Consider the following 27,974-nt stretch of genomic DNA (forward strand, 5'->3'; position numbering starts at 1 on the left):
CTACGTCGGTAATGTTAACTTTATTTAATACAACATTTACATCATACAGCCCATGTAGTATAATATTTTACAAATGATGAATTACAGCAAACATGTGCAATATATCCATTATTACAGCTCCGTGGGCTGACAGTAAGGCGATATGGTCCGTTGTTATTGTGCATCCATGGGTAAAGATAAACGCATGTAGTGCTGAACACGTAACATGAACGTGCCGGGCGGCGCGGTCCCGTGGGGTAGATGCGCGTTCATAATGCCGAGGGAAATGACTCTCAGAATAACGTTATTAGCATATTTTTACAACTTGAGGAACGAATATTTTTAATAAGGGCTATACAAACGTTCATACTGGGTAGTTTATTTAGTTTAATATTACAATTATCCAACGAGTTACAGACTACTCTTTCCCAATGTAAATCAATGGGAAAAAGTGTTTCCGGGCCCAGCAACCTAAAGGAAGTGTAGTACCGCCGTTTGACCAGCACGAATATTCTCATCAGACTCCGGCGCACTTCCTGAGGGCTTGGTTCCATCACCCACCCTCTGTCAAATTGTCCCACCCAGATTGAGGATGCTTCCTACGCCCATGCATATGTGTATGTGATTTAGGATAAATCTATTCCAGCAAACAAGTCAGCCGTGTTCCACTGAGAGCTACACAGTGACTGTCACACTAAGAAATCAATGTCTAGTACAAGGAGACATTTGTTGTAATATCAACAAGCTGCACGATCTTTACAGTACACAGTAACTAAACAACATCTTAAAGCCTCCTGTTAATAAAAACATATAGGGATAATGAGACAGCAGAACCACACTGCCACCCTGTGGCTTCATTCAGCTGGTGCGATCATTTTCAATGCTTTTATTGTGATTTGTGCATGGCTACGGTGGAGATATGACAATGAAAATCTTAGGTCACAGGTTACGAAGCACTGCTGCTGTTTTTGGCACATGTCTTGTAGTTATATTTCACAATCAAAATCATGACTTTTGGGAACATTTTAAATGCTATCGGTTACATACCTTATAATTAAAAAAGTTAACAGAGAAAGTTATCAAGCTAGCTTACAGACTTAGATCAAATATTTGTCGAGGGGAATAATGTGAATTTAAAGAAGATTTAAATAACTCGCACTGAAGGAGTGGCTTTGAAATCTGAGTCATTCACTTTCTAACTTTATTCATCATTTAAGGAATCAAATCCTGCACACATCACAACACAAAATTGGCGTTTGTGTGCGGAAAGGTTATTATAATGGCATGTTTTTTTAACTGAATGTGTATTTATCACAAAATTGAGATTTCGATTACTAAACCAAAACAAAGAATTCTGTCCAGCACTCGGTAAGCTAGAGCAGAGTAAAATGGTACGTGTTGGTTCATCACAGCGACTCCTTCCACAGTACTAGTACTCATTTAAAGGTCCCATGTCATGGCCATTTCTACTGATCATAATTCCATTGTTGAGGTCGACTAGAATACATTTATATTGTGCAATTTTCCAAACTCACATTGGTTTCTCATACAGCATCTCTGTATAGTATGTGTATTCACTCGGTCCTAAACGGCTTGTTGGAGCTCCGGCCCCCCCCTCCCTGGTTTTATGTGCCCCCCCATGAAATTCATATGTCCTCTATGTAGATTTGTTCTGGCGCCGGGTCTGGCTTTAAGTCATGTGTACATACTGCCCTCCTCATCTATGTTTATCCTTTATATAAACACGTTCATTTATTCATTCTTTCCACTTTCTAGATTTCTTTCCAAAGCTTTCAGCTGACGGAGTCGGTTTGAACAGGAGACGCTTTACAGACAGCTGCACCATATTTGTCAGATATTGTGTTTACACATTGTTCTGCTGGTGGACACAAATCTATTCATGCAGATTCAATAATTGAATTACATTTCCTCCAAATACATATACTACAATTTAAAAAGTAATTGGTTGATACTTGATTCTAAGATCAAAGAGTCTGCCATGTAAATATTTCTATAAATATATTGACAGATTTGAATAAATAAACACCAACACTAGGTGCCTATGCATATAAATGAAAAAGGCAGGGCAAGGTCTTTGTTGTTGTTGTTGTTTTATTCTAGCCAAAGCACTGCTAACACTGCGTTGTACAGTCACTTGAGTCGCTGTATATAAAATCACTCTGCTGAGGTCACTCGGACTGAGCGGCCAGCTTCTTTGCTCTGCGCGCTGCTCCAGACTTCCTCTTAGCTTTCGGCTTCTGGTTGGGACAATGGGACACATTTTTGCTTCCGCTCTTGGCATTGGGTCGATTACTGGAGGGACAAAACACAGACCGAAACAAAAACAAGTTAGACATGCAAATATTGAGTGTTATTATGAGCAAGCTGGAGTTCAAACACTGAGCAGGGACAGTTCTGAGGACTCACCTCCTGGTCCTCTGAGAGCCCTGGACAGGGCAGGCTTTGCGTTTGTGCTTCAGGCTGCCGCAGTTGAAGCAGCCCTCCGTCCCCTCACTCAGTCCACACGGGTGGTCCGGCAGGGCGCAGCGGCCACAGGGCGCACAGTGTCTCCAGGCTGAACATTTAAGAATTTGAATGAACACAAAATATTAAAAAAAAACAAAAGCCAGAGGACGGTTAAGCAGTTGAATGTACACTTCTGACGTGATTGTGTATATATTGTGCAATAAGTTAAAAATAACAAAATCAGAACAAAACAAAGACTTGATTTTATTACTGGCTGCTTTCTGAGTTTGACCATTTTAATACTGTATAACAAATCTTTAATCTCACCTCTGCTTTTACCACACTACATTTTACAATGTTACAATGTATTTGTATAAATACTGCTGCTGCTTCTTTTCTACCAGAATGTGTACTTTTGTAAATTGTAATATATTTTATCTTATATTTTGACTACTGCCTGCCATTTATCAAATAGTGCAACATTTTTTTGTCTCCAACTTTACTTTGGCTGTAACAAGTAACAGTAACAGTAAACGAATAAAGGAATTATGATTGATTGACTTACATGGTTTCACACACTTCTCACACGTTGAGCAATGCTTCCATTCTCGGCCGTCCTGGAGACAAAGAGTGAAAGTAAGAACGTGTGAGGAAAATAAATGATGAGAAGATATGATATGTGGTGGTGGTTTTATACCTTGGACGGGCAGACATTGCATTTAGCACAGTGCTTGTTGAGGGACAAGACGAATCTCTGACACACAGAGCAAAATCTAACATGAGGACGAGAAGAGGAGAACACACATGACCTTTAAAACTCATAAAATAACTGCATGGCTGGGGGTTTTCAACTTCTAATCTGGAATTGATACTGTGTAATCTCATCATCATACTTTAACTTCCTTATTCATTTAACTTAAATTCTATTAATTTGCTTGTGCCAGATCAGCCATTAACACTGCTGCTGAGCTCAATTTAAATACATTCAAGTACTGTATGAGAAGGATCCCTAAACTCAGTTATTATACAATTGTAAATTGTACACATTTTACAGAAAAACTGAATATACGCATATTTGCATGCAAGGAATGTTTCATTTGTTGGTCAACACATGCATTGATACAGCTGTGATGAGATTACATCAGTACAGTAAATATGTCGGTACCTGTAGCCTTCGTCCTTGGGCAGGACGATGTCTTTTGGTGAAATGTTGGTGAAGATCCTCACCGGAGACTGCTTCCTGCCTGTTTTCCCATGTTTATACAGAGGATGGTTGTCATAGTCCACCTAGAAACACATCAAATATTTACATTATTGTTTGAGGAACGCAAGAAATAGGTAGCACAGGGAGTGTGTCACCTAAAGGAAGCATAGCATATAGTTACTTTATTTCCATTAACAGAAAATCACTGTTGGACTTAAGAGACGCTGACTGACGTTTACACCTTCAGTGAATAATACAGACCTAAGGTAACTGAGGCATCCAAAACACCATTTCCAATAATCACCAAAAACCTCGCCATTAACGGGGAATTGAATTTATTATGGACAAACATTGCATCCAAAGATGTCACTCACTAGTTTCATTGAAAGTGTGCACTACACGGCACAGTTCTCTCCTGCAGTTTGAACACTGACGGTGCCAGCAACAGGAGATTCTATTGGATATGATATATGGAGCATGATAACTACTAGTTATTACTTGTAAGAAAGTTCTCCATCTTGACATATCATCATGCTGTCTGAATACATCTTTATCTTAATCTTTCACAGCACACCTTTGTACTCGTCACAGTAGTAAAACATTTGGCAATATATTATTATAATATGGATGGGTTCAATTACGTTAATGGTTAAATATGTGCTTGTCAAAAGGAAAAGGTGTGCTGTGAATAAAAAAGTATTTGCACCTAAGTTTTCATCTAAGCTCCTGGAGGTGTCATCATTTCTGTCATCTGTCATGTTAACCAGTTAAGCCCTGAGCCGGGTTTTCAGGTCTCAGGCCCGAAAATGACATTCCCAGAACAATTGAAGATTTTTTTTGGAATATTGAAATTAAAAGCATCAATCTGGTGCACTTTTAGAGCAACATTAAGAGATCTATGGAAACATCTCTCAACATCCACATGAAACAGAACTGTAAGCAGATGTTCTTTTTCTTTATGGTTATTTTATAAACCACTCCCCTTTCAAACTGTATTCTTGTTTATTAATAACAACTTTTTTTTACTGTCATAGTATTTTATACATGTTTACTTTATTCTCTTATTTTTTTTTATAACTAATGATAATATAAAGATGTGCCTTTACCTCACTGGCTGTATAAAAAGCTTCTTATATTCGTTAGCATAGCTAGCTAACCAGATGCTAATAACAACAAAGTTATTGACTGTCTGATCAGTATGACAGATGAGCAGATCGCCACTGGGCTTTCAGCTGGAGACACAGACACGCAGAAACTGCGGCATGTGTACGGCTCCATGGGTACTGCAATTTCTGAAGTGCCGGAGCGGCGTTCTGGTGCTCTCCGGCAGAACTGCACCCCTGTCAGACGAGACATATACCTCGTGATGACACGTTAGGCTCGTGTTGTGTTCAAGGACCCTGATTTTGGCCAGGAAAAACAGGCACTCCCTTGTTTAATTGTTTTGCGGTCTAGATCTCTTTAATCTTTGTCTTTTTTGCGTGTTTATAAATTGCCTCGAGGGCCGTACCAAATGGTCCGTATACGGCCCGGAGGCCCCCCACCCCTGGTTTAGCTAAACATTGTTAATATTGTCTGAAAGCTGAGTTTCTAACCGTTAAGTGGGTATGACACATTCATAGTTTGTTAAATGTTAAGAAGCCTTCAGACGCTGTTTCTTGCAAGATGTTGCAAGAAACCGGGGGCATGGGGCTTAACTGGTTAAATTAAAAAGGTCCAACACAGGAACCGCTCCTCATGATTAATGACGGTGACATTCTAAAGCTGTTTTTGATCAATATGTTCATTACATCATCATGAAAGTGATCACCTGGTAATCCAGCATGGTGAGTGAGGGGAGACACTCCAAGATGCGAGGCTCAAAGAAATATGGGAAGATCCACATCATGGGCATGTCAGCACCGCTGCCGTCTGCACAGAAACACAGTAGATTTCTAATTAACCTCAAATAGACAGAAATCTGGAAAATAGAAAAGGATAAACATCAGACTCCACAGTGGAACTGACCCGAGCTCTGCAGCTCCCTCCAGGTTTGAGAGAGCAGGGAGAAAGTGTTGGCCAGAGGCTTCACCAGGCCCCCGAACGGAGGGTCCGCCACCATCAACAGCTTCCCCCCCTCACTCTCTGTGAGGAAGGCCTGAAGGACTGCACTGGAAGCCTAACAAGAGAAGGAGCTTTATTATCCTATACTATACATTCAATATCTAAAACAAAGGCGTCCGGACTGTACCTTTCCATCAAAGAAGTGGTGGTTGAACATGTTGTAGTGACAGAACTCATCCTGGCTGTAGAACTGTGCGTATCTGAAACATTATGAAGAAAGAATGTGTTGGTCGGCATTAACAGCAGGCTGCAAAACAAGAGCAAGTTTAAACTCATCTACTGTAACACAGCTGACGTATGTGTGTATCCAAGTTCCAATAAATGTGCTACAGGCTGCAGCTCGTAACTCATGAACACACCCTGCACATTATTTACTGAAACAGCAGAGACACAGCACAGAATCACTGCAGGTAAGAAACTTTATTTAAAAATGCGTAAGAATACAATGAAGGACTGCATCTGATTATATGATGTTTACAACCTGTGGAGGTCTAAGAGTTGATTCCGCAGTAGAAAAGGATTTGTGTGACTGAACCAAAACCTGGTATTTTGCAGTTTGATATGCTTAATATGCCAAAATGCAATGCTTAACATTCAGAAAGGTTTTTAACTGGTTCTGGTTTTTTTGTTAAGTTTGCTGAGAAAGTGTTTGAGTAAAATGCTTGTCATGGTGTCAGAATAGACATGTTTTCACAGATTTTGTAAAACCTGAAGAACTGTTTTACAGTTGAAGATAAAACACAGAATGCCTAGACAGTGTGAAAGGAGGACTGTCAGAAAGAGGGTAAATATATGTCCGTTTGTCATTTTGGAAAGAAATGGCAGGAAAGGAAGCATTATCTGTTGGTGATGGACAGTTAGCACAGAGTGGGCTTGCGGCCCCCGCCGCAGGCTCCCACAGTGCACTGCAGGAGGGGCGGGGCTTCTCTCCTCTGGACTCCAGCAGTGACCGGGTCCAGCCCTTCCCTCGCTCTCCCAAACTGCAAAAGCAGATTGCCAACTTTGGACAACCCTCTAAAGTGAACCTGAGCATGGTGAGGCACACTTCTATTATTATTATATAGATATTATAGCTGAGTTTTGGGAATGATTTCACATCCAGTCTCATCTGCATGCAGAGAAGACTTATTTCTCAGACCTTAAAGGATGTGAACAAACAGGCGAAGCTCGAACTGATGAGTCATTTTAGAAACCACAGTGTAGTTTAATACACCTAATGCACTCTGAAATGAGTACATCAAAGTGCATCTGCATCTCGGATCAGAATCGGTTTTATAACCAAGTCGGTTTACCCAGACGAGGAATTTTCTTTGGTATAAACGTGCATGCCAAGACAAAAAAAGAATAATGATAAAAAGCTATTTTAAAAAACTATTTTAAGACAATTGTACCAAACTAAAAACGATATTTACCCAAAATATAATTATGTGAGAAACTGAGTACAGTAAAATATTATAAAATATGACAAATACTATATATACTATATTGAAAGTGGAGAGCTGTTCTGATTTAAAACGAGGAAGTGTGGAGCAGAAATGCTGGTCAAACGAACATGGAAACGCAGGAAAAAACAGAAGTGAGCTAATTAGAATGTTTCTGAAGAACATTTCAAATTGAACTGTATAAACATGGCTTCCAGGTATGTTACAGGATAGACGAGAAAAATCAGGTTGGCAATGTTGGTAAATGAGGTGATGAAAACTTGTGACTATATTCCAGATATGGCTCATAACATTATTGTTGAATAATTTACCATGCAGAAATATCAAATAAAATGTCATCATCATTTCTATCACAGTAAACTGTCTTTTGGTTTGGGTTGACTGTTGTTTGGACAAAACAAATCTATTATCTGATCGTCAAATCATATTTTGTTGCAGAAACAATTCATTGAGTCAACAAACCAATATTACTGGTGTGTTTTCTAGTTTGTATAGTTCAAACGCTTAACCCTCTGAGACCCACATAGGACATTTCTGTTTTTGTATATTTTTGTGTTTTGCCTAATAAATTGTCATTTCTTTGCAGTAAAATCAAGTTTTACACATCCCAGAAATCAACACAACCTCAGCTAATGATATGTGTCACTCATTAGAGACTTATATACACTATAATAGGGGATATTTGCCCATAAATAAAAAATAAATAAAAAACGGAGCTTGAATGTTTTACTTATTTCATTAAAAAGAACTGCTAACCATAACATTGAAAGAAACATTCAACACAGAAAATTGCACACATTTATTATCATTGTATCATAACTGATTAGAAGATTCTAACGTATTCTGTTCAATAGTTATGCCCATTCTTTTGGGCAGTGTCCATGGGCGTTTTTTTGCGAAGAATTGTCATTTTCTGTCCTGCCAATTTTGAAGAGTACACATGATATATCATGTCCTCAATCACACATGGCATGCTGAGCAGATTCGTCTGAATTTTCATCAACATTGTCCCCTTGAAAAATCTGCTCCAAAGCCTCAGCTGTAGTAAACGTCTTTGCCGTCCTTGTTTACTTTCAAAACACTAAAAGAACGTATTCCAACTTTTATTTATTTATTTCGCGCGTGGAATTATACCGGCTCTCATTTCAGTAAACATAACATCAGAACAGACAGGCAACCCTCTGAATCAGACTCCGATTGGCTGTGACTGCATCCACTCAGAGTGTCCGATTCAGAAACGTGACTCTTTCACTCTTTACGTCAGAAACAAAGATGGTGGATGAGAATAGATCTATAAATGATGAGCGATGCGCCAGAATCAAGGTGAGACCATCCGCAGCATATACAACTTTATGCATTCATTTCACCGAAATAAGTAAACGCCTCTCAATGAAAAACTGAATAGAGTTGTTTAGTGCCGTTTTTGTAGTTGAAGAGGAAAAACACGGCATGTCTCTGGCTGAAACAGCTGAGAAGTTATGACGCTTTGAACACAACGTGATCTTTGGGATCGTATACGGCCCCGTGGGTCTCAGAGGGTTAAGGTTGTCAAAGTTGCAAGTCTACTTCATACATGCCAACCTTTCCAAAAGAGGTAGGTTTGCACGTGGCAAATGTTCACGCCAAAATTAGGTAATTAGAAGAAATGGAACCACAGTAATTACAGGTATAAACCATGTATTTAATATATTGCATCACTTTTTGCATTTTTCACAAAAATTGGTCATACAATGTTTCAGTCACTTTAGTGCTTGGTATCTAGCAGACTTGGCTTTCTTGAGAAGGTCAGGGTCTAGTTTCCAGTTGCAGCAGGTGTTTATCTTCCCTGCCAACAGACCTTTGTGTACCTCGATAAACTCGTGATCTGCTGTCCACTTGGCTTTAAACACATTGTCCCACCACTTGGTGGGCTTCTTCTTCTCGGGAGTTCTATTCATCGCGGGATTTCCATATCAAAACCTGTAGCTTTGTGTATTGTTGAACATCTCTGATGTGAATAAACACTGGGGTGCCAAGACCGAACACTAATCACGTGATGAGCAAATCCAATTTCATTGGATAGGAGCCAAAGTCGAGTCCATTGTCTATGGTGCGCCAAGGGGCATTTTTATTTTTCATAATTTGTGAAGATTGAATCGGTAGGGAAAGCCAGCTAAATCGGTAGGCGGTAGAAACATGTAAAAAGCTGTAGACTACCGCCCAAATCGGTAGGGTTGGCAGGTATGCTACTTTCATGTCAATACTGAAACCCTTCAGGATCAGCTGTCCAGACGTGTGGAGGAGCTGCAGGCAGAGAGGACCAGGACTGAGGCGCACATCCAGTCTCTAAAGAAACGCAAGGCAGATCTTTCTGTGAGTACAGGACCAGAAGCTCTCAATACTTCCAATAAACACCACCGGCAATATAGTCTCGATGCCAGCTGATCGAGTCCTAAAGTGAACCCTGAAATGTTGAGAACCCCACATTTTTATTTTAGAGATGTATAGTAGGGTCCACAGCCCATAGAAACTGCCGGATAATAACCTGCATATGTTGGGCAATTTACACATTTAGCACAAGTTGTGTTAATAAGCATGAATTACCATTATAGCTAGGGATCGACCGATATGGCTTTTTCAAGGCCGATACCGATACCGATTATTAGTAATCAAGGAGACCGATAACCGATATTTGGAACCGATATACATTTGCAGTAAAATCAGAAAATCTTGGTGTCAAAATGTAGAATAACACAAACTCCAACACAACTTCTTTGAAATGCATGTAAGCATATATTATGTTTAATGAACTTTTAAACATCTTACAACTGGTTTCCTCTCTGTGCCCTTTTCTTTAGTGCAGCCGTCTGCTATGAGTTAGAGAGAGAGACAAGAAGTGGGGCTGCAGGCTGACATGCTTAACTAACAATAATGCTTCATTTATTATATCAAACCAATGCCTGTCTGTCTAGCATAAAATCCCAATAAGCTGCTAGCAACTGCAAAACACTATGCTAGCTAATGTTTTGCAAACTATTAAAAGTGAGGCTATTGCAGTAGACCTAACGTTAGACTAGTAGCCTCACTTCTAATATTTTGCTAAACATTTGCTAAATACATGTTGATTAGCTAATGAGCTTCACATATCAACCTGAAAAACTGCGAGGCTTCACTCGCAGCCCCCCCCCCCTCCGCACTACAGTTCTGCTGCGAGACGCTGCACGCTGACTGACGTCCCGCGTCCCTGTGTAACTGGGAAGCTGATAGAATTGGATCAATAGATCGTGCTGTTTTTGTAACTTCAGCATAGGGGATTGGGATGTTTATTGAACTTCGGCTTTCAACTGATTTACCTTCGAAACACATGTATGGCTCTGCCGCTCAGCGCTGCTGCTTGCCTCTGTCTGTGTTCTTCGCACCTGCCTGTAATCTGAGACGGTCCCGTCTCTATGGCTGGCTCCCGCCCGGAAAATCTTCAGTGTTGATTGACACTTCAGTAATAGCCTATCAGATAGCGCCGTGGGCAGAGAGAGAAACGGCCGCATCAGAGCCAAAGTGTTATCGGCAATTTTATAAAAAAAAGGCCGATACCGATAATCGGTCAAATGATGAATATCGGCCCCGATAATCGGCCGACCCCTAATTATAGCCTACAGTATGTGGACAATGTGGCTAATTGAGGATGCGGAGTCCATTTCTGACATTTTCAGTATCAGAAAATGCCAATATTTGTAATCTGTGGGCTTATTTTTATGCATTTTGGGTCGATTTGGAAAATGTAGCATACATTGGACAGATTGATAATTTGAAAAAAATAAATGGTCCACAGTAGAGATAATACTTTTCATCTTTTGCTCTCTATATCCAATGGTTGCAACACTGCTCATGGTGGTCGAAATCACAAATTCTATGTCCTGGGGACCCTTACTCTACATTTCTAACGTAAAAATGTGGGGTACTCAACATTTCAGGGTACACTATGCTGGCAACTAGACTAATAGGCTGATAACATATAAACCCTTTGGCTGTCATAATCTCATGTCCCCCCTGAAGAAGAGCACAGAGGTTATGAAACAACGCGTTCAGGAGCACTTCGAGAACATGCACTGTGTCCTGAAGCAGGACGAGCAAGCAGTGCAGGACTCTCTAGAGCTGGACCTGAGACAGGCCCAGACCAGACTGGACCAGGTTCTGAAGACCTGGCAGCTCCACCAGGACCAGGTCACTATGAGCATCAGCAGCATGCAGAGAGCTCTGAGCAACAGTCCCTTGGCAGACAAAGACGATAAGGTCTGTTCAATGCACACTGTTCAAATAAAGTAACATAAGGTCCTTGTCTCCTGGTGTTTTAATCAGGGTTTCTGTTTGTCTCACTTCAAGGGTCAGCCAGAGAATCTGAGGTAAAACACGGCACCATTTGATGAAACGTTTACAACTCAGTTTGAGAACTTTCTGTCTAACATCTGCTCTTTGATCACTCTGAAAGAAATCACAGTCCTAAGAAACCGGATGTAACCGAGAAGGAAATCCGCCTGAATGAAGAGAGATTTAAAAGGCTCCTCAAAACATTATCGTCCATCTCCAAACAACTTAAAGCTCAGCTGCAGAGGAAGACGCTGCTGTTAGGTATTGAGGACATTATCTCTCCATCATGGAAATACCTTACACAAGCTAAAGCACTCGGGGATAGAGGGAGTTGTAGTAAAGCCTAGTTTATTACGGCAGGTGACAATCATGCCAATAGTGATCAAATACTTTTTACATTTTGTTTATACATCACAAAAATGGTTTTTTCAGTTTTTAGCAGCACTCAAAGATGCTGCCTTACAAGGGGCCACCTGCTTAAGAGACTAATATTCACACAAATGTCCACAACATCGGCCATGATATCGGGAGAAAGTTGGGAAGGTACACTTCGATTGGAAAAGCCTCAGATTGGAATTTAATCAAGCCCTTTTGAATGTTATATGTTGACATGAAACCTATGGTATTTACTATCAATATAAAGTATTTTTCTACGTAATACAGTAGATTTGGAATTCATATGTTAAAAAGGTGCAGACTTAAAGCTGTAAAGATACTAAAGATGAATGGTTGAATGAAAGTGTCAAAATATAAATGTCTAAAAAAATCTAAAACAAAAAAAAACCCTAACTCAATCTTCATCATAAATCATCCACAAATCTCAAACTGTGTGTCATTTCAGATTCCTCCCCCATGGTGATTGACAGGCAGACTTGCCATAGCCAGATCACGGTGACCTCAGAGGGGCGGGGCCTGTCCTTCTCCGGCTCCGCCTGCTCGGGACCAGCTCACCCCCTCCAGTTTGATAAGGTGTGCTGTGCTCTGGGCTCAGCTCCAGTCACAGCCGGGCAGAGGTACTCAGAGGTGGACGTGCGTTGCTGCTCTGCCTGGGCTCTGGGCGTGGCCTACGCCAGCATGGAGAGGAAGGGCCGGGATAAGGGCAGCAAACTGGGCCGGAACAGGAACTCCTGGTGCTTGGAGCTCCGCAACGGCAATCTGTCTGCGTGGCACAACGACCGGCATGTGGCGTGCAAAGGTGTCGGGCAAACGCCGCTGGGAAAGGTTGGGATATGGCTGAACTATGACAAGGGTCAGCTGCTTTTCTACGACGCAGACACCATGGCGGTCCTACAAAGGTTCTCAGCAGCAGTGACACCAGTGTTCGACCGCGCTCACCACCAGTTCACCCAGCCCGTGTACCTCGCCGTGCGCTTCCTGAGACCACCAGAGAACCAGATGTGGCCCAATCACCTGGAGCTCTGTCCCCTCAGTACTGCATGACGCTGCAGTGTCACACCAGACAGTGATCTGGGCTACATCTGGATGTTTTGCTAATGATGTGTGCAGTCTTTTATGTCGAATGTATTCATAGGTTTATATGAGAGCAGCTGTACAGTAAAATACATCATGATAACAGATGAGACAGCTAACCTGAAGTCAATGTCCAGAAGCAGACTCTTCATTGGCTCATGTTTTCCCTCCAGGTTCCGCAGCGTGATCAGCTCCTGAAGTCTGGAAAAATGTAATCATTATTGACTTAAAATAACTCGAGAGAAATGTTTAAAAGGTCATTCATTGCTTATTTTCAGCGTAAATGCAAGAAAGTTGGAAGCCTTGAACAGTTCCATGCATTGCTACATGTATCATCATCAGCACAAATCACCTGCATTCCAGTTCATATGCATTTAGTATTTTAAGTTCTTTGTAATAAAGGTATCTTTGACCACTAGGCTAAAATGACGTGCTTGTTTTTTAATTCTTTGAATGAGAGTTAGAGTTCAGTTGTTAGGGCAAACTAGCCCAGCATTATTTTGATAACAAATCTTGTAATCTCCCTCACCTGGGCGTTCCCACACAAAGCACCTTGTTGTATCCCAGAGCAGCCAGGGAGTCGAGCAGGAATTGTGCGCTGCGGTCGGTGAACAGGTACTGGGCGTTGCTCTTCTTGTTAAGCAGAGGACGGAGCAGCACACTGGGTCTCCTCAGCTGAGCACTGGAGACCCCCACTGACCTGTGAGAGGAGTGGGCCTCATGCTCTGCTGGCAGCAGCAACATCTGACAATCCTGACAGAACTTCTTCTCATCCAGCCGCAGGGAGCCCAACCTTTTAAACCTGAGGGACAAATGACAGACCTTTTAGAAAAAGTTGATGACTATGCTCATTTTTGTTATGGGAGCTAAGAGTTTGGACATGATGTTTTGACATTATAACCAAAAATCAAGTCAAAGTCGGCCTAAAGAAAATCTAAGCTGCTGTGAACAGGCGAGCATGTGATGTATGCCACAAAGTTTCCAGACACGACAGCCGGCACTGAGGGCTCTGATTAAAGCTTTGATTACTAAACTTTATCTATAAAAACACATTTCTTTGTTTTCTGCTCATTCACAGCGGCTGGTATAGTTTTATTTTTCTCTACCTGTCAGTAGCTAAGGGAAATCCCCTTACATGCACGGAATTTGTCTTTTAAGACCAAGATAAGATTTATTTGTATTGATCTTAATTTGGGAAATGTTTTTATCACAGCAGCATGTAAACAAGGCCTTGCACACAATGTGATAATGAAAAAGAACAGACAAACGTAACATAAACTTCTCAAATAGAAGATAAAAAACTGAACTAAAAAGTATAATATATACAAAATGACAGTGAAGGATATATATCTAGACCAGGGAAGGGCAAATGGCGGCCCCCACCTCCTCTTTTTGCGGCCCTCAGATTAATTTATAAACAACGTAATTAATTGTTAATTGTTTTACTTGTAGTACTGATACCGTCCACTAGATTCCTAGTTACGTCGCGAGCTGCGTACATGATTTCAAATACCGCGAACAAATCTGTGACGCGTTTGTGTGTATTGTTTGTTTCCCTGGGAAACGCTCAAAAGAAACCCCAGCTGTTGTTATGCCTGCTGTGACGTTAAGTTACCGCTTGTAATTATGCCTTTAAGCTTCAAAGTTGTATTTATCATCTGAATTTGGCGAAACAATAATATTCTAAAAACCAAGACTTTGTTTATTTGAAATCAGATGAACACAAACTGTCACGGACCCTGCCGTGTTATCTATGATTACTACGCTTTTCATTCATAATTTCAGCGGGAGGGAGGGGGAGTGGCGCTGAGGAACAGCAAAGTGCGGGCGTGTTGACATTCCCCTTATTGTGGAATAAGGGGAATGCAGAGACTGGCTACAAGTGTCTTAGGTTCAAGTGAGACAACTAATGTCTGGGTTAGTGTTCATGACTTCATGTTTATGTCATCTTAATGGTTAATCTCAATGTACACACAATTTCCGTGCTTTCCAATAGTTTAAAATAGTTTTATTCCACTATTAAATAACCTGTTCAATACAAACACTTGAAATAACATTTCTGTGAACTGATATTTGTTTAGTGAGCTTATTAGAGGATGTTCCCTGAAAGATTGTAAAATGTCAATGAAGATGTCAGACTTAGTATATTTGTTAATAATTACATACAACACATGGAATTTGTGTGTGTTCCAAGTGAATCTGCGGCCCCCTGGTGGCCAGTACATCAATTATGTGGCCCCCACCACCATCAAAGTTGCCCATCCCTGATCTAGACTATCTGTCATTATACACTACGAAGGGCCAATTACAGCCAACAAAATGTAAAAGTAGGAAAATATTTACATTAAGTCAGTGTAAGAAAAAGTTTTTAAAGACAAGCGAGTTTGGCAATATACTGAAAGATTGGGGCCTCTGGAATCTTCTTCTTCGGCATCGTATTTTACATTTTCCCACGGTTTTACGACACCGCTAACGTAAGTGAGCTGTAAGATGTTACTGCATCACACATAGGGTTGGGTATTGTTTGGATTTTAACGATTCCGGTTATGCTTTTCGATTCCAGTTCTTTTCGGTTCTCGATTCCGGATCTTTGAGAGGCTGAAAATAAGTCCCATGACAAACTGGGAGAAAAATATATTTATGAAAACATTAAGTCAAATCTGAATTCCTATTTACAAATCACTTCATACTTGTGGTGCACGATAATTATCGGGCTGCATTCTCCCACTATGCTCCCTTTTTATGGAATACGCTGCAAGTAAAACTTTGTCTAGAGGCACTTCCTACTGTAAATGCTTTTAAAGGTATGCTACGATTAGCCCTTCATGAAACATGTAACTGTTTTACCTGATGCTATTGCTGATGTGATTATGCTTCTTGCCACTGCACAAATGGCCTTCTGTATTTATATTTGAATTGTATGTTTTTTTTGTTTAATGCCTTTGTTTTATGTTGAAACTTGTTGTGTGCCGTGTTGGTCAGGACTCCCTGGAAGAAGAGATCTTGTATCTCAATGGGACATTCCTGGATAAATAAAGGATAAATAAAAATAAAAAATAAAATCGGTCCGATATTAGGAATTATGACGTCATCCCGATCAAAGTATTAATAGCCCCGATAATATACAATATATTTTTTGGGTAAAAAAAAAGAAAAAATCCTGCGGTGTGGATGGATTGGAGTGAGGGGCGCTTGTTTTTCACTCAGCTCCTCCCGTTTTGCCAGTACTGTGGTATTAGTGGTTTAGGAAGAGGGGAGTTTTTCACCAGCGCTCCCTAACTCATGCCTGGCTGTGACGTAAATGGTGTGCGGCCGTGAAGCCAGGACAGTAAACAAACATGTCGTCGGTAGTATGGGACTATTTCAAAGTTTCAGAGTTAGATAGTTCGCTTGCTATTTGTATTAACTAGGGGTGTAACGGTACACGTACCCGTACCGAAATTATTCGGTACGGGCCCTTCGGTTCGGTACACGTGTGTACCGAAGTGTACCGAACGAATATAACGTTAAACGTAAAAAATTGAGAAAGTGAACAACTTCTTGGAAGTAATTGGGAGTAATTTGCTCCCATTGGGCTCAGCGCGTCATAGAGCGAGCAAGTCATTTCATTGGATGAGAGGGCATGCTATGAGAGCTGGTCAGAGGGATGCGTTCAAATTTAGTCGGTAATTTGAGGAACTGTCGAAAATTAATGGCGAACGCAGATAAAGTTGAGCTCGAAAATCCTCCAGCATCATTGAAGTCTCCGGTTTGGGAACATTTTGGTTTCGCAGTTACGTACAAGGATGACGGACAAAGACAGGTGGACCAAACCAAAGCTGTTTGTCGGCATTGTTCAACTAAAATTGGTTACGCGGCTGGCAATACATCAAACTTGCACACTCTTGAAAAGGCATCACCCGAACGTGAATATAACCGGTACCAAAAGAAAAAAGACTGAAGTGCAAACCCAACTCCCGCTAGCATTTAGCCTCCACCACTCGCAAAAACTTCAGACCGAGTCAAAGCTATTATAAACGCCAAATATCCTTATGTTGCCATGTTAGCAAAGCGCTACCTGGCTGGATCTGCTACCTCTGTCCCTAGCGAGAGGGTGTTCTCCACGGCAGGAGACATTGCTCGTGCCAGCAGATCTGCCCTTTCAGCAGCCATGTGGACAAGTTCATCTTTCTTTAAACAACATGAAAATACAATGACAAGCAAGTCCTAATGTCAAGCTGGCTGCTTAGGTAGTACAGTACAGTACAGTACAGTACAATACAGTTCAGATACAGATTATTTCAGTTCATCGAAATGCTGCACCTTAATGTTCATTTGATTATATTTTGTATTTATTTGAGTGAATATTCACAGTTTAATAATAATTAAAAACCCAAAACTAATAGTTTATGTTTTGTGAGTACTTGTACAGTAAAGTTCAAATACAGATTATTTCAGTTCATCGAAATGCTGCACCTTAATGTTTATTTTATTATATTTTGTATTTATTTGAGTGAATACATTATTCACAGTTTAATAATAATAAAAAAATATATATATATATGTTTTGTTTTGTGAAAAAAGATTCTGCTGTACCGAAAACGTACCGAACCGAACCGTGACCAAAAAACCGAGGTACGTACCGAATCGAAATGTTTGTGAACCGTTACACCCCTAGTATTAACGAATGCAGAAGTTCCACGAGGAGGGAAGAAGGCAACGAGCTATAATACTTCCAACCTGATTAGTCACCTGAAACATCGACATGGCTACGATGGTGTGTTAAAAGCGTACGAAGACGCCTGCGCTGCTAAACTAGCGGCGAATCCAAAGCCAGCTGCAAAGGCACCGGGGTTTTTACCTATCGACGAGGCTTTTGAAAAAGGCAAGAACTTTATTTGGGAAAATAAATATGGTCACTTTGAAGTCAAAACTGTTCTTGGCTTTGTTTGGTTCATAGTAGTAATGCTCATGTCATTTGCTCACTACTAGTCTTTTTTTACCACCAGGTGTGCAAAAACTACAGGTACATTTAATATATAGATATTATATTATTATCGGTTATCGGTATCGGTCTTGAGAAGCAGGAAGTTATCGGTATCGGTTTCAAAAAAACAATATCGTGCATCCCTACTTCATACGGTTTAATTTTGTTACGGTTATTGAATACAATTATATTAAAATAATCTCTGCATTGTTAGTGGTGCAGTTTGAGAATGTACAATTGGCTCAGTCTCCTCTGATGTTACACTGCAACCTGTCTGTGAGACAGACTCCAAACATACAGTCTGTGTCCAACACATGTCCTGCAATACACATGCTGCAGCTGCCCAGCTGCTCAATGTTTGTAAAAGTATAATAGTAATAGTATTTTCATTTCAATAATGTACATATACCCTGCTTCATAAACAATACTGACATCCCTGTGCTCCTCCGGGTCTGGGGGTCCGGGAATGTGAGGACAGCGCGAAGACAGACAGGGAGGCTGCTTTACTTCATAAAGGAAATGGCGGTCAATATTGACAACATAGGAGCTAAAACGTTTAATAACCTTCATTATGTGTTAGAGAAAGTTTAAGAAAGATGAGGCTGTTAAACGGGCAGCGGATCCACTGTGTGTAGAAAGAGAGACACTGAGCTGCACCGTGCAGCGATCAGCTGATACGGAGCATAGAGAGAGAGCTGCGGTCTCCTGTCCTCACAACTCTTTTTAATCCCGGTACCGGACAATTGTTATTTGTTCTTACTCGGAACTGAGTTTTGCTTCCCAACCCTGCCACGATGCTACACTTCCCGCCCCGCCCCGCCTAACAGTACAGAAAGCGGCGAGATGCATTGCCTTAGATTTGTGTGAACATAAAAATAATTTGTAAATGGAAAACACCACCCACAAATGCATTTAAAAGATTTGCAAACTCACAAATAAATGTGTAAATGTAAAACGGATCAGCAAATATGCTAAATATTTTCACAAATAAAAAAAAGATCTGTGAATACTATAATTAATTTACAAATAAACTAAAGTAATTTATGAATATCTCTTTAACATCGACAACTTTCGATTAGGGCTGTGCGATTACGGCAAAAATCGTAATCACGATTATTTCTGGTATCACGATTATTAAATAAGATTATTCATTGACTTTGAAAATATCAATATATTGAACTTTAAAACAAATTAAAATAATAATTTGAACAGTATGTTTTTAACAGTTGATTACCCTGAACTTTAAAGAGCCTGTGACACCATCCCAACAACTGTTGTGCAATGAAATATTGGGCTACTAGTAATCTCGAACCGTCAGTTTAAAAAAGAAAAAGCGATACCGTTCCGTTAAATATCAATAATTTCGAACATCGCGGGCAAATTCCATCGACTCATTTTGAAGTTTTGGGGGAAGCCGGAAGTGACGTCAATGCGGGAACGCTTCGAGAGCCAAACACGGACAAAGTGTGTTGTCATGCGTAGAAATGGTGAATTACTGAGTTTAGGCACGTTAATAACGTTGTAATGAAGTTGACTACAGTATATTCATATTTGTCAGTGCTTTCATGTCAATTCGGCGAACATAAACATAAATGATCGTGGTGAAGATGATGATTACATTAGGATTAAAAATCGGGAGTGAGAGCTGCTGAATTTCCTCCCGTAGGATGTGATATAAAAACAAATCGATTATTTTTGTGGTTGTAAACTCAAGAGGATGAAACTACATTTATTAGTGCTTTCATGTCAATTCGGCGAACATATGATACATTAAATGATCGTGAGGATGATGATTAAAAATCGTTTGTTTGAGCCGGTCTGCATTTCCTGATGAGAAAACAAACCGATGCTTTTTGTAGTTGTAGTACACCAACAACATGGATTAAACGTGTGTTTTTTTTACCACAATGTTGGGGAAATTAATGGATAAAATGCACGGATTATTATTATTATTCCCACTCCGATCGGGACACTAGGTCCACCGTTTCCCCGCAGCGAGGCTCCCCCCGTTGACAGTTTACGTGCGCTGGGTGCAGTGGCGGACTGGCCATCGGGACGAATCCCGATGGGCCGGTACCGAAGTGGGCCGGTCGGATAAGTAACTAGCACATCCCCCATAGGCGGCGCGTGAGGCTCAGGTTTGAGAAGGCTAAATAACTTATTTTACCTGCCGCTGCCCGCCTCCGGCGTCTAGAGAAAAGAGATCCACTCAGTGTGCGGAGTTTAAATCTCTCAAGTCATATTACAGGATAAAGGAAATACAGTTTAAACTGCCGTATGCAGAGAAGACGCCGACGTGTCGCACTGATCATTCATATTACATCATCACTCAGATCATCGATCATATAATATCATAATATATCATATATTTCCTTATCTGAGTCAGCTTCTCCAGCCTCATCTGGCCGTGCAACACTCACAGTGTCACAGACTGGATGCAGAAGTATTATTTAACACATTATGTTGACGAAACACTCGAGACAAATGTAATTAAAGTCAGATCCACTCGTGTCTTAGACGTAAACGCGCTCTCAGCTGGAGAGAGAAACCCTGGCTTGATTTACCGAGTTGATAACCAGCGTCGTAGGACCGCTTAGCGAGATCTCGTTTGTTAGTTTGTTGTTGTTAGTTTGTTTGTTACTCAAACATATCCAGGGTTTGTTGAACTGGCTTCGTAGTACAGGGCACAGGTGGCTAGCAGCGCTAATGTCAAAGACACAGACATTATACATTATATTTGTATTTTACCAGGATGCAGTGACACAAATATTTACATATTTACATTTACTATATACAGCACCCGCCGCCCCTGACATCCCCCACTCCCCCCGTTGACAATTTACTAGCGGTACCGAAGTGGGCCGGTCGAGAGTCCCGGGATGATTGTTAGTCCCATTCCACCACTGGCTACATGACCATATGATCGCCCATATTGACGCACCTCATTCCTAAACTTCTAACAGATACAACATAAACCGATCCTTCAGCCTCATATGAGCTCTCAGACACGTTCACCATTAACCTGTCATCGCTGTCTGCTGTGTGCGCCGTCGTGCGTTTACATCTGACTGTATATATATATAAAGGTTTACATGCAGATGCTGGGATCCTGGACGGTGCAGCTGGAGCGCTGTGCCCGCAATGACGTCACCCATCATTTGGTGGGACTTGAAGAATCCGCGAGAAGATCCAGAAAATGGTCAACATTGAAGGCAGATTAATGGTTATCAAAGTACAAATATCCAAAATCAGTTCAGTAACGGTTTTCAAGGGGACAATATGTACTCAAATGGATGGGTTTGGATGATGGGGAAAACCGTGTCACAGGCTCTTTAAGTATAATTCAACTGAAAAACCAATACAAAATAAATTATACATTTATATCTACATTTAAATAAATAATATCAAAATAATAAATACCAATAAAGAAGATAAACAAATATTTTGGAGCGCACTTCCACAACCTACTAAACATATATACATTTGATAACTAATGTCACTCACAACCTGTAATGTTTAATTATACTGCTGTTATTTTGGTAACCCCTTATCCGGAAACCGGAAGTATAACGGCCCGTCCACACAGCAGCGTGCGCTGACGCTTGCCGGCGGGCGTGTCTGAAACTCGACCAACAACCAATCACATGAATCTCCTGCCCCTGACACACAAGCAGCGGTTTGATGGGATAGAGGTTGTACTGGCATATGATTCGATTGGCTGACGCCTCGCCGAGGCGTCAAAAGTTGAACATTGCTCAACTTTTGCAGCGAGCCACGCCAGCTACGCTCCACGTCACTTCCCACGATGCATTTCGGCTAAAAGTGACGTCACCCCATTCAAAGTGAATGGGGAAGCGTCAACGCACGCCGCTGTGTGGACGGGCCGTAAGAGGCTCCGGCTTGACGAGTTAGTGAAAGTTGACTGAACGCTAGAGACAGAATAAAGACACAAAGCTTCCCTTGTAACGTGTTTATATGGATGTAAGTCACAACACAACCTGGCTGAGAGGGCTTTTAGGGAGGGGTGGAAGCGCATGCACGGGCAGGATGTATAAAATTGAGAGCATCATTGCGAAAGGGAATGCAGCAAAATAATCTTTTTTTTTCGAGATTAAAATACGATTAATTGCACAGCCCTACTTTCGATCAGGCATTTGTGAATCCATTTTGTATTTGTCAACCAAAAATGCGCTTGTGGATCTCAAATCTCTGCTTGTGGATCTCACATCTCTGCTTGTGGATCTCACATCTCTGCTTGTGGATCTCACATCTCTGCTTGTGGATCTCACATCTCTGCTTGTGGATCTCACATCTCTGCTTGTGGATCTCACATCTCTGCTTGTGGATCTCACATCTCTGCTTGTGGATCTCACATCTCTGCTTGTGGATCTCACATCTCTGCTTGTGGATCTCACATCTCTGCTTGTGGATCTCACATCACTGCTTGTGGATCTCACATCTCTGCTTGTGGATCTCACATCTCTGCTTGTGGATCATCTTTTTACACACACAGAGTTTTGAGACAAACTTTCCGCTGGTCTCGACCGAAATCTGCTCGTGTCATTCGGTTATTTTCGGAAACCACGTGATGGCCTGCTGATGACGACATTTCCGCATTTCAAGGTTTCAAAGTAAGAGCATGATGGCTTCCATCTGGAGTCGACGCTCGCAGCGCCCTGTCGAAGTGCGCATATTCTACGTATTTAAATACAGTGCTTTTCTACAGATAACCTTACCCCTGCACTGGTGTGAAGTACTTTGTAAGCACTGGTGTGAAGTGTTTTGTAACTTTGACCCGCTTGAATGAATACACACAAAGTATGAAGAAAGAGTTATCTCTGGGGCTGCTTCGCGCCAGATGTAGCCCCCCGGGACCCGAAAGTGGTGTAGCCTAAGTAGCCTACTTCAACAACATCAATGCATACGAATGTGCTCGAAATAGGCTGTATTGAACAAATAAACTAACTGTATCACTATAAAATGATGGTGATAAAGAATGCACCTAACGTACCGCTGTTCATTAAAGTAATACAAAAACGGCACATTAAACAAACCATCATGCTCTTACTTAGAAACCTTGAAATTCAATATAAATGTAGGAACAGTGAGAAGACAATATATACAGATGGAAGAAGTATGGTTTTGAAGGGTAAAGTGATGGAGTCCAGTTAGCAGGGCAACATAAGAAACTATGGAGATGCGAGTGCTCTGCTAGCCAGAGGTGAACTATTAAAACAGATACACATTCTTCCAGTAAAAGCTAATATGAGATGATCTGTGAGGTCCAGAGAAAGCCTCGCAGGCAGTGGCGTCCGGCCCATAGGGGTGCCGCCCCACCTCTTCCCACATACAAAAATATATATTTTAAAAAATATATATATTTTTATATTTAATTTAATTTTTATAAGTTAAATATCATACAATTGGTATCAGTAAAATGTATAATCTACAATAAAATCTCGTTTAAAATTGTGTTACGATGTCTAAAGTTACTGATAAGTCACATGTTTCCTGTCTGGCCTTGCCCATAGCATTAGTTTATCATTACCGGGCGCCGTGCAAGGAGCCCCGAGCCAAACAGCAGCAACCAGCACGTTGCAAAAGTCTCAATAGTAAACTGTGCCGCCGAAACATAATTTCAGCCAATCAGCGCCGTCAAATATTTTGGTCACGTTGGCGCCCACGTTGCTTACGTGCGTTGACGTGAGTTGTTTTTTAGACTCGTGAGTGAGAGGTGGCTTCGTGTGCGGGTGGAGTCGCCGGACCTCGGTCCGCACCCAATTCCGTCCAAGAGCTAATCTCCAATCCTTTGGAAAGGAGAGAGATAAACTGTTGCTTAAAGACCTTGGACCGGACCAACTCGATTTGTATATATCGCAGCAAGCTCGTGAAAAAGACAAAACGTATCAACGAGGCTTCTCACGTAGCTGGTACACCAGAAAGGCATGGCTAGCTGGATGCAAACAGGTAAATGCTGTCTTTTGTTTCCCATGCTTGCTCTTCAAACAGCCGGGGACAGATACGATCTGTTCAGAAACTAGACAAAAGTTAAACAAGTACAAACCACAGACTGCCTGTGTCATGGAGAATACAGTCGCTGGTTTATTCTGTATAGGCCGTTGTTGTGAGTGTGGACGGTCGGAGCATATATAACGTTAGCTTAGCCAAGCTCCATTTAGAAAACACGCATTTTAAAAAAGGGTTTTTCGCCTGCCGTCTGTCTGCAGACTTGTCAAAGCATTAATTCATGGTTTTTACTAATCGGCATCAGTATGTTGTTAATTCGGCATCATTTTGAAACGTGTATTACAATTAAATCACAGGAAAATATGTTCATCTTGTTACATTACATTACATTGCATTTAGCTGACGCTTTTATCCAAAGCGACTTACAATAAGTGCGTTCGACCAACAAAATACAAACTTGAAGAAAACAGAATCATATAAGTACATCAGGCTTCATAGAGCAAAAACATTTCAAGTGCTACTCAACTGGCTTTAGATAAGCCAGCCCTTTATTAGTATATAAGTGCTTTGTTAATAGTTCTATCGCTCGAAGTGGAGTCGAAAGAGATGAGTTTTCAGTCTGCGCCGGAAGGTGTGTAGGCTATCTGCTGTCCTGATGTCAATGGGGAGCTCATTCCACCATGTTGGAGCCAGGATAGCAAACCCACGTGTTTTTGCTGATGGGAACTTGGGTCCCCTTCGCAGCGATGGTGCAGCGAGCCGTTTGGTTGATGCAGAGCGGAGTGCATGCGCTGGGGTGTACGGTTTAACTGTGTCCTGGATGTAGGAAGGGCCAGATCCATTCGCAGCATGGTACGCAAGTACCATTGTCTTGAAGTGTATTCTAGCAGTTATCGGAAGCCAGTGGAGGGAGCGGAGGAGCGGCGTGGTGTGGGAGAATTTAGGAAGGTTGAAGACCAGGCGAGCCGCTGCATTCTGGATGAGCTGCAGAGGTCGGATGGCACATGCAGGTAGACCAGCCAGGAGGGAGTTGCAGTAGTCTAGGCGTGAGATGACGAGAGCCTGGACCAGAACCTGTGTCGCTTTCTGGGTCAGCTGGGGACGCATCCTCCTGATGTTGTAAAGCGTGTATCTGCAGCAGCGGGTTGTAGCAGCGATGTTTGCATGTTTGTAGTTGTAGCCCCCTTGCCAGCGATTCTCTCTCTAGTTTAGCATCAGAGTTGGGTGTAACGCGTTACAAAGTAACACGTTACTGTAATAATATTACTTTTGTCAGTAACGGAGTAGTGTAACGCGCTACTTTTATAATTCAGTAATCAGACTACAGTTACTAACATTGCTCCGACACGCGTTACTTCGTTACTTACTAAAATCAGTCATAATCAAACCTCAACAAACACCTGCAAAGAACACATGCTAGGGTGAAGCTAACGCACAGCTATTTGTTGTTTGTTTTTATCACGTAGTCTGTTCTTCTTCTCTGTTTTCCGGTTGTTGCCTGTTTTGAATGACGAATACACACTACCGCCGCCTGCTGGTAAGGAGAGTTATTGCCACTCACGCATGCGCAGTTCGTACGTGCTCGGCTGAAGTCTTTGCGGTGTCTGGTTCCAGTGCAACACATGGCCAACAAGCAGGAGAACACGCAGACGCAACAGCGTGAGCAGAGATAGACTGCGCAAAATATACAGATAGCAGGAGACAGAGAACAGCCATGGTCAGATAGGAAAACATTCAGGATCTGGATCAGTCTAATGCGACAATGGAAACTGAACTAAAGAGAACATTTGAAACTTTAGCAGTCTGCGTGATCTGCCTGCAGGGAGGGGCGGGCCGGCCCTGCGAGTAAAGTAACGAGTGAAGTAACGAGTTACTTTATGTAGAGAGTAACGAAGTAGTGTAATATATTACTTTTTTTTAAAGTAATATGTAATATATAACTTTTTTTTAGTAACGACCCCATCTCTGTTTAGCATGCTCAGCCCGACTCAGCCTGGTTGTTCCTGGCCCTAGAAACACGATTTTATGGGGTCAGAAAAACTGTGAATTAGGACCCGCTAGCCGGTACTAGGCCAAGTGGAAACGCAACCAAAAACGGGCCCCGCACGGCTCGGCACTATCTGTGTCATGGCGAATACAGTCGCTGGTTTATTTATGTCTGTAGGCCGTTGTTATGAGTGTGGAGTGAGCATATACAACGTTAGCTTAGCCTGGTCGACCTAATCTCCATTCAGAAAACAAGCATTCTAAAAGGTTTTTCGCCTGCCGTCTGTCTGCAGACTTGTCAAAGCATTAATTCATGGTTTTTACTAACCGGTATCAGTATGTTGTTACATCGGCATCATTTAGAAACATGCATTACAATTTAATCACGGTAAAATATGTTCATTTTGTTGTATTTGTAGCTCCCGAGCCAGCGCGTCTTGTTTGAATGATGCGAGTAAACACAGCTAGCAGCCGCGGTGAAACTCGAGCGACTAGAGCGATGCGATAGGAGCGTTTAGAGCGAAGCGAATATTCGCATCGCGTCCGGTCTGAACGCAGCATTAAAGCGAGCTCCGCGCTGCACTGGAAACGCGCCATTACATCACCAGAAGTCCTAATTTAAGGGGTCATTTCTACCAAAAAAAATAGTTTTACTCACTATATCAACAGCCCCACCAAAAATATTTCCCACCAGCCGCCACTGCTCGCAGGACTGTGATCTGGTACACATTTTATAAATTGACTTCTGACCTTTTGACGCGCTCTTGCTGGGTTAAGGGAGGTCTCTTTGACTGGTTCTCTGCCTCTCTGGCCAGAAGCCTGGCCTCAGACACCTTGTCATCCTCCCACTGGAAGAAGTGGCAGTCTTTCCTGTCTCTGCAGGCAGAGCAGGCATAGAACCTCCTGCCTTTCTCCCCTCCTTTGCTCACTTTCTCAAATAGCAAAGTTGGACCTGGAAAAACACAAGTGACATTTGGGTGATTTTGGTAGGTGTGTACTTCTTGAAAGATAAAAAAAACTCAGTGATAAAAAAAAGAGTTAATTTGAATGTAATAGCATCAATTCTTAAACACACATTAACAGCAAAGTGAGTAGACATTAACGTTAAAGAGATGGGTTTGTTTACCTGCAATATGGCTTAATACAACATAATAGCCTACACGTGTTATTAATAGTCAATCTCTGTGAAATATATATATGATTACCAGTAGTACAAAGTAACCAAGTACATTTACTCAAGTACAATTTGAAGTACTTGTTCTTTACTTAAGTATTTCAATTTTGCAACTTTATACTTCTAATTCACTACAATTCAAAGGGAAATAATGTACTTTTTAATTTTTACAAACATTGAGTGAAAAGACAGAACATGAATTAGGAACAATGTTGTAAATTGGAAGTAATTTTCTGCAAAAAAAAACCCTATGTGAAGATCGTTTGCTTTTGCCTTTAGACATACATTTCTTAAATATATATGAGCATAGCCTACTTAAATACGTTTACTTAAGTAGATAGTACCATCAATACAGCACTGTTACTTATAATGGAGTAATTGTACATGGTAGTATTAGTACTTTGACTTAAGTAAAGGATATGAATACTTTATCCACCACTGCTGATTACAACATATGTGATATTTTATTGCGACACTAGCTACATTTTGTCATTTTCACACGCCATTTTTTTAAAGTCTCGTTTAAATAATGAAAGTGTGTGCATTTATAACAAAGCAGAGCAACTTTAACGTAAAGAAGTTTGGTTATTAGTATGTTGGATGTGTACAGCTTGGTGTTTCAGTGCATTTAAACAGCTTTATATTTAAACAGTCCATGATTTAAACTCACCATGCGGACAACATGGCGCTGTTTTCCCGCCGTCAGGAAGAATCACTTCTATTCCGAAGCTGTCGTCGTTAGCGTCGGGAACATCCATGTCGTTCGTTATGTTATAACTCTGATTCACTTTTCACTTTAACTTTCAACACGAGTGCAAGCCTGAGAAGTGAAAGCCATGCTGTTTGGAGTCGCGCAATTATGACGTCATGTCC

At 41.3% G+C, this 27,974-nt stretch overlaps 2 protein-coding genes across 2 annotated transcripts; one reads left to right on the forward strand and one right to left on the reverse strand.

The window, feature by feature from the left end:
• Positions 1–2,073: 2,073 nt before the first annotated feature.
• zcchc4 (zinc finger, CCHC domain containing 4) lies at positions 2,074–27,968 on the reverse strand. Its single transcript, XM_034106617.2, has 12 exons — positions 27,772–27,968; positions 26,678–26,879; positions 13,538–13,810; positions 13,129–13,209; positions 5,880–5,952; positions 5,657–5,807; positions 5,460–5,560; positions 3,611–3,732; positions 3,143–3,218; positions 3,011–3,062; positions 2,407–2,554; positions 2,074–2,292 (listed from the first exon to the last, which is right to left on the reverse strand). The coding sequence occupies exons 1-12, from the start codon at positions 27,857–27,859 to the stop codon at positions 2,169–2,171; spliced, it is 1,491 nt and encodes a 496-aa protein (XP_033962508.1). The 5' UTR covers positions 27,860–27,968; the 3' UTR covers positions 2,074–2,168.
• Positions 6,571–13,108, forward strand: LOC139435771 (nuclear factor 7, ovary). Its single transcript, XM_071206619.1, has 6 exons — positions 6,571–6,786; positions 9,451–9,546; positions 11,227–11,463; positions 11,554–11,573; positions 11,660–11,799; positions 12,380–13,108. The coding sequence occupies exons 1-6, from the start codon at positions 6,571–6,573 to the stop codon at positions 12,976–12,978; spliced, it is 1,308 nt and encodes a 435-aa protein (XP_071062720.1). The 3' UTR covers positions 12,979–13,108.
• Positions 27,969–27,974: the final 6 nt, after the last annotated feature.

This window comes from Pseudochaenichthys georgianus, chromosome 18, assembly GCF_902827115.2.
Source record: "Pseudochaenichthys georgianus chromosome 18, fPseGeo1.2, whole genome shotgun sequence".
Lineage (NCBI taxonomy): Eukaryota > Metazoa > Chordata > Actinopteri > Perciformes > Channichthyidae > Pseudochaenichthys > Pseudochaenichthys georgianus.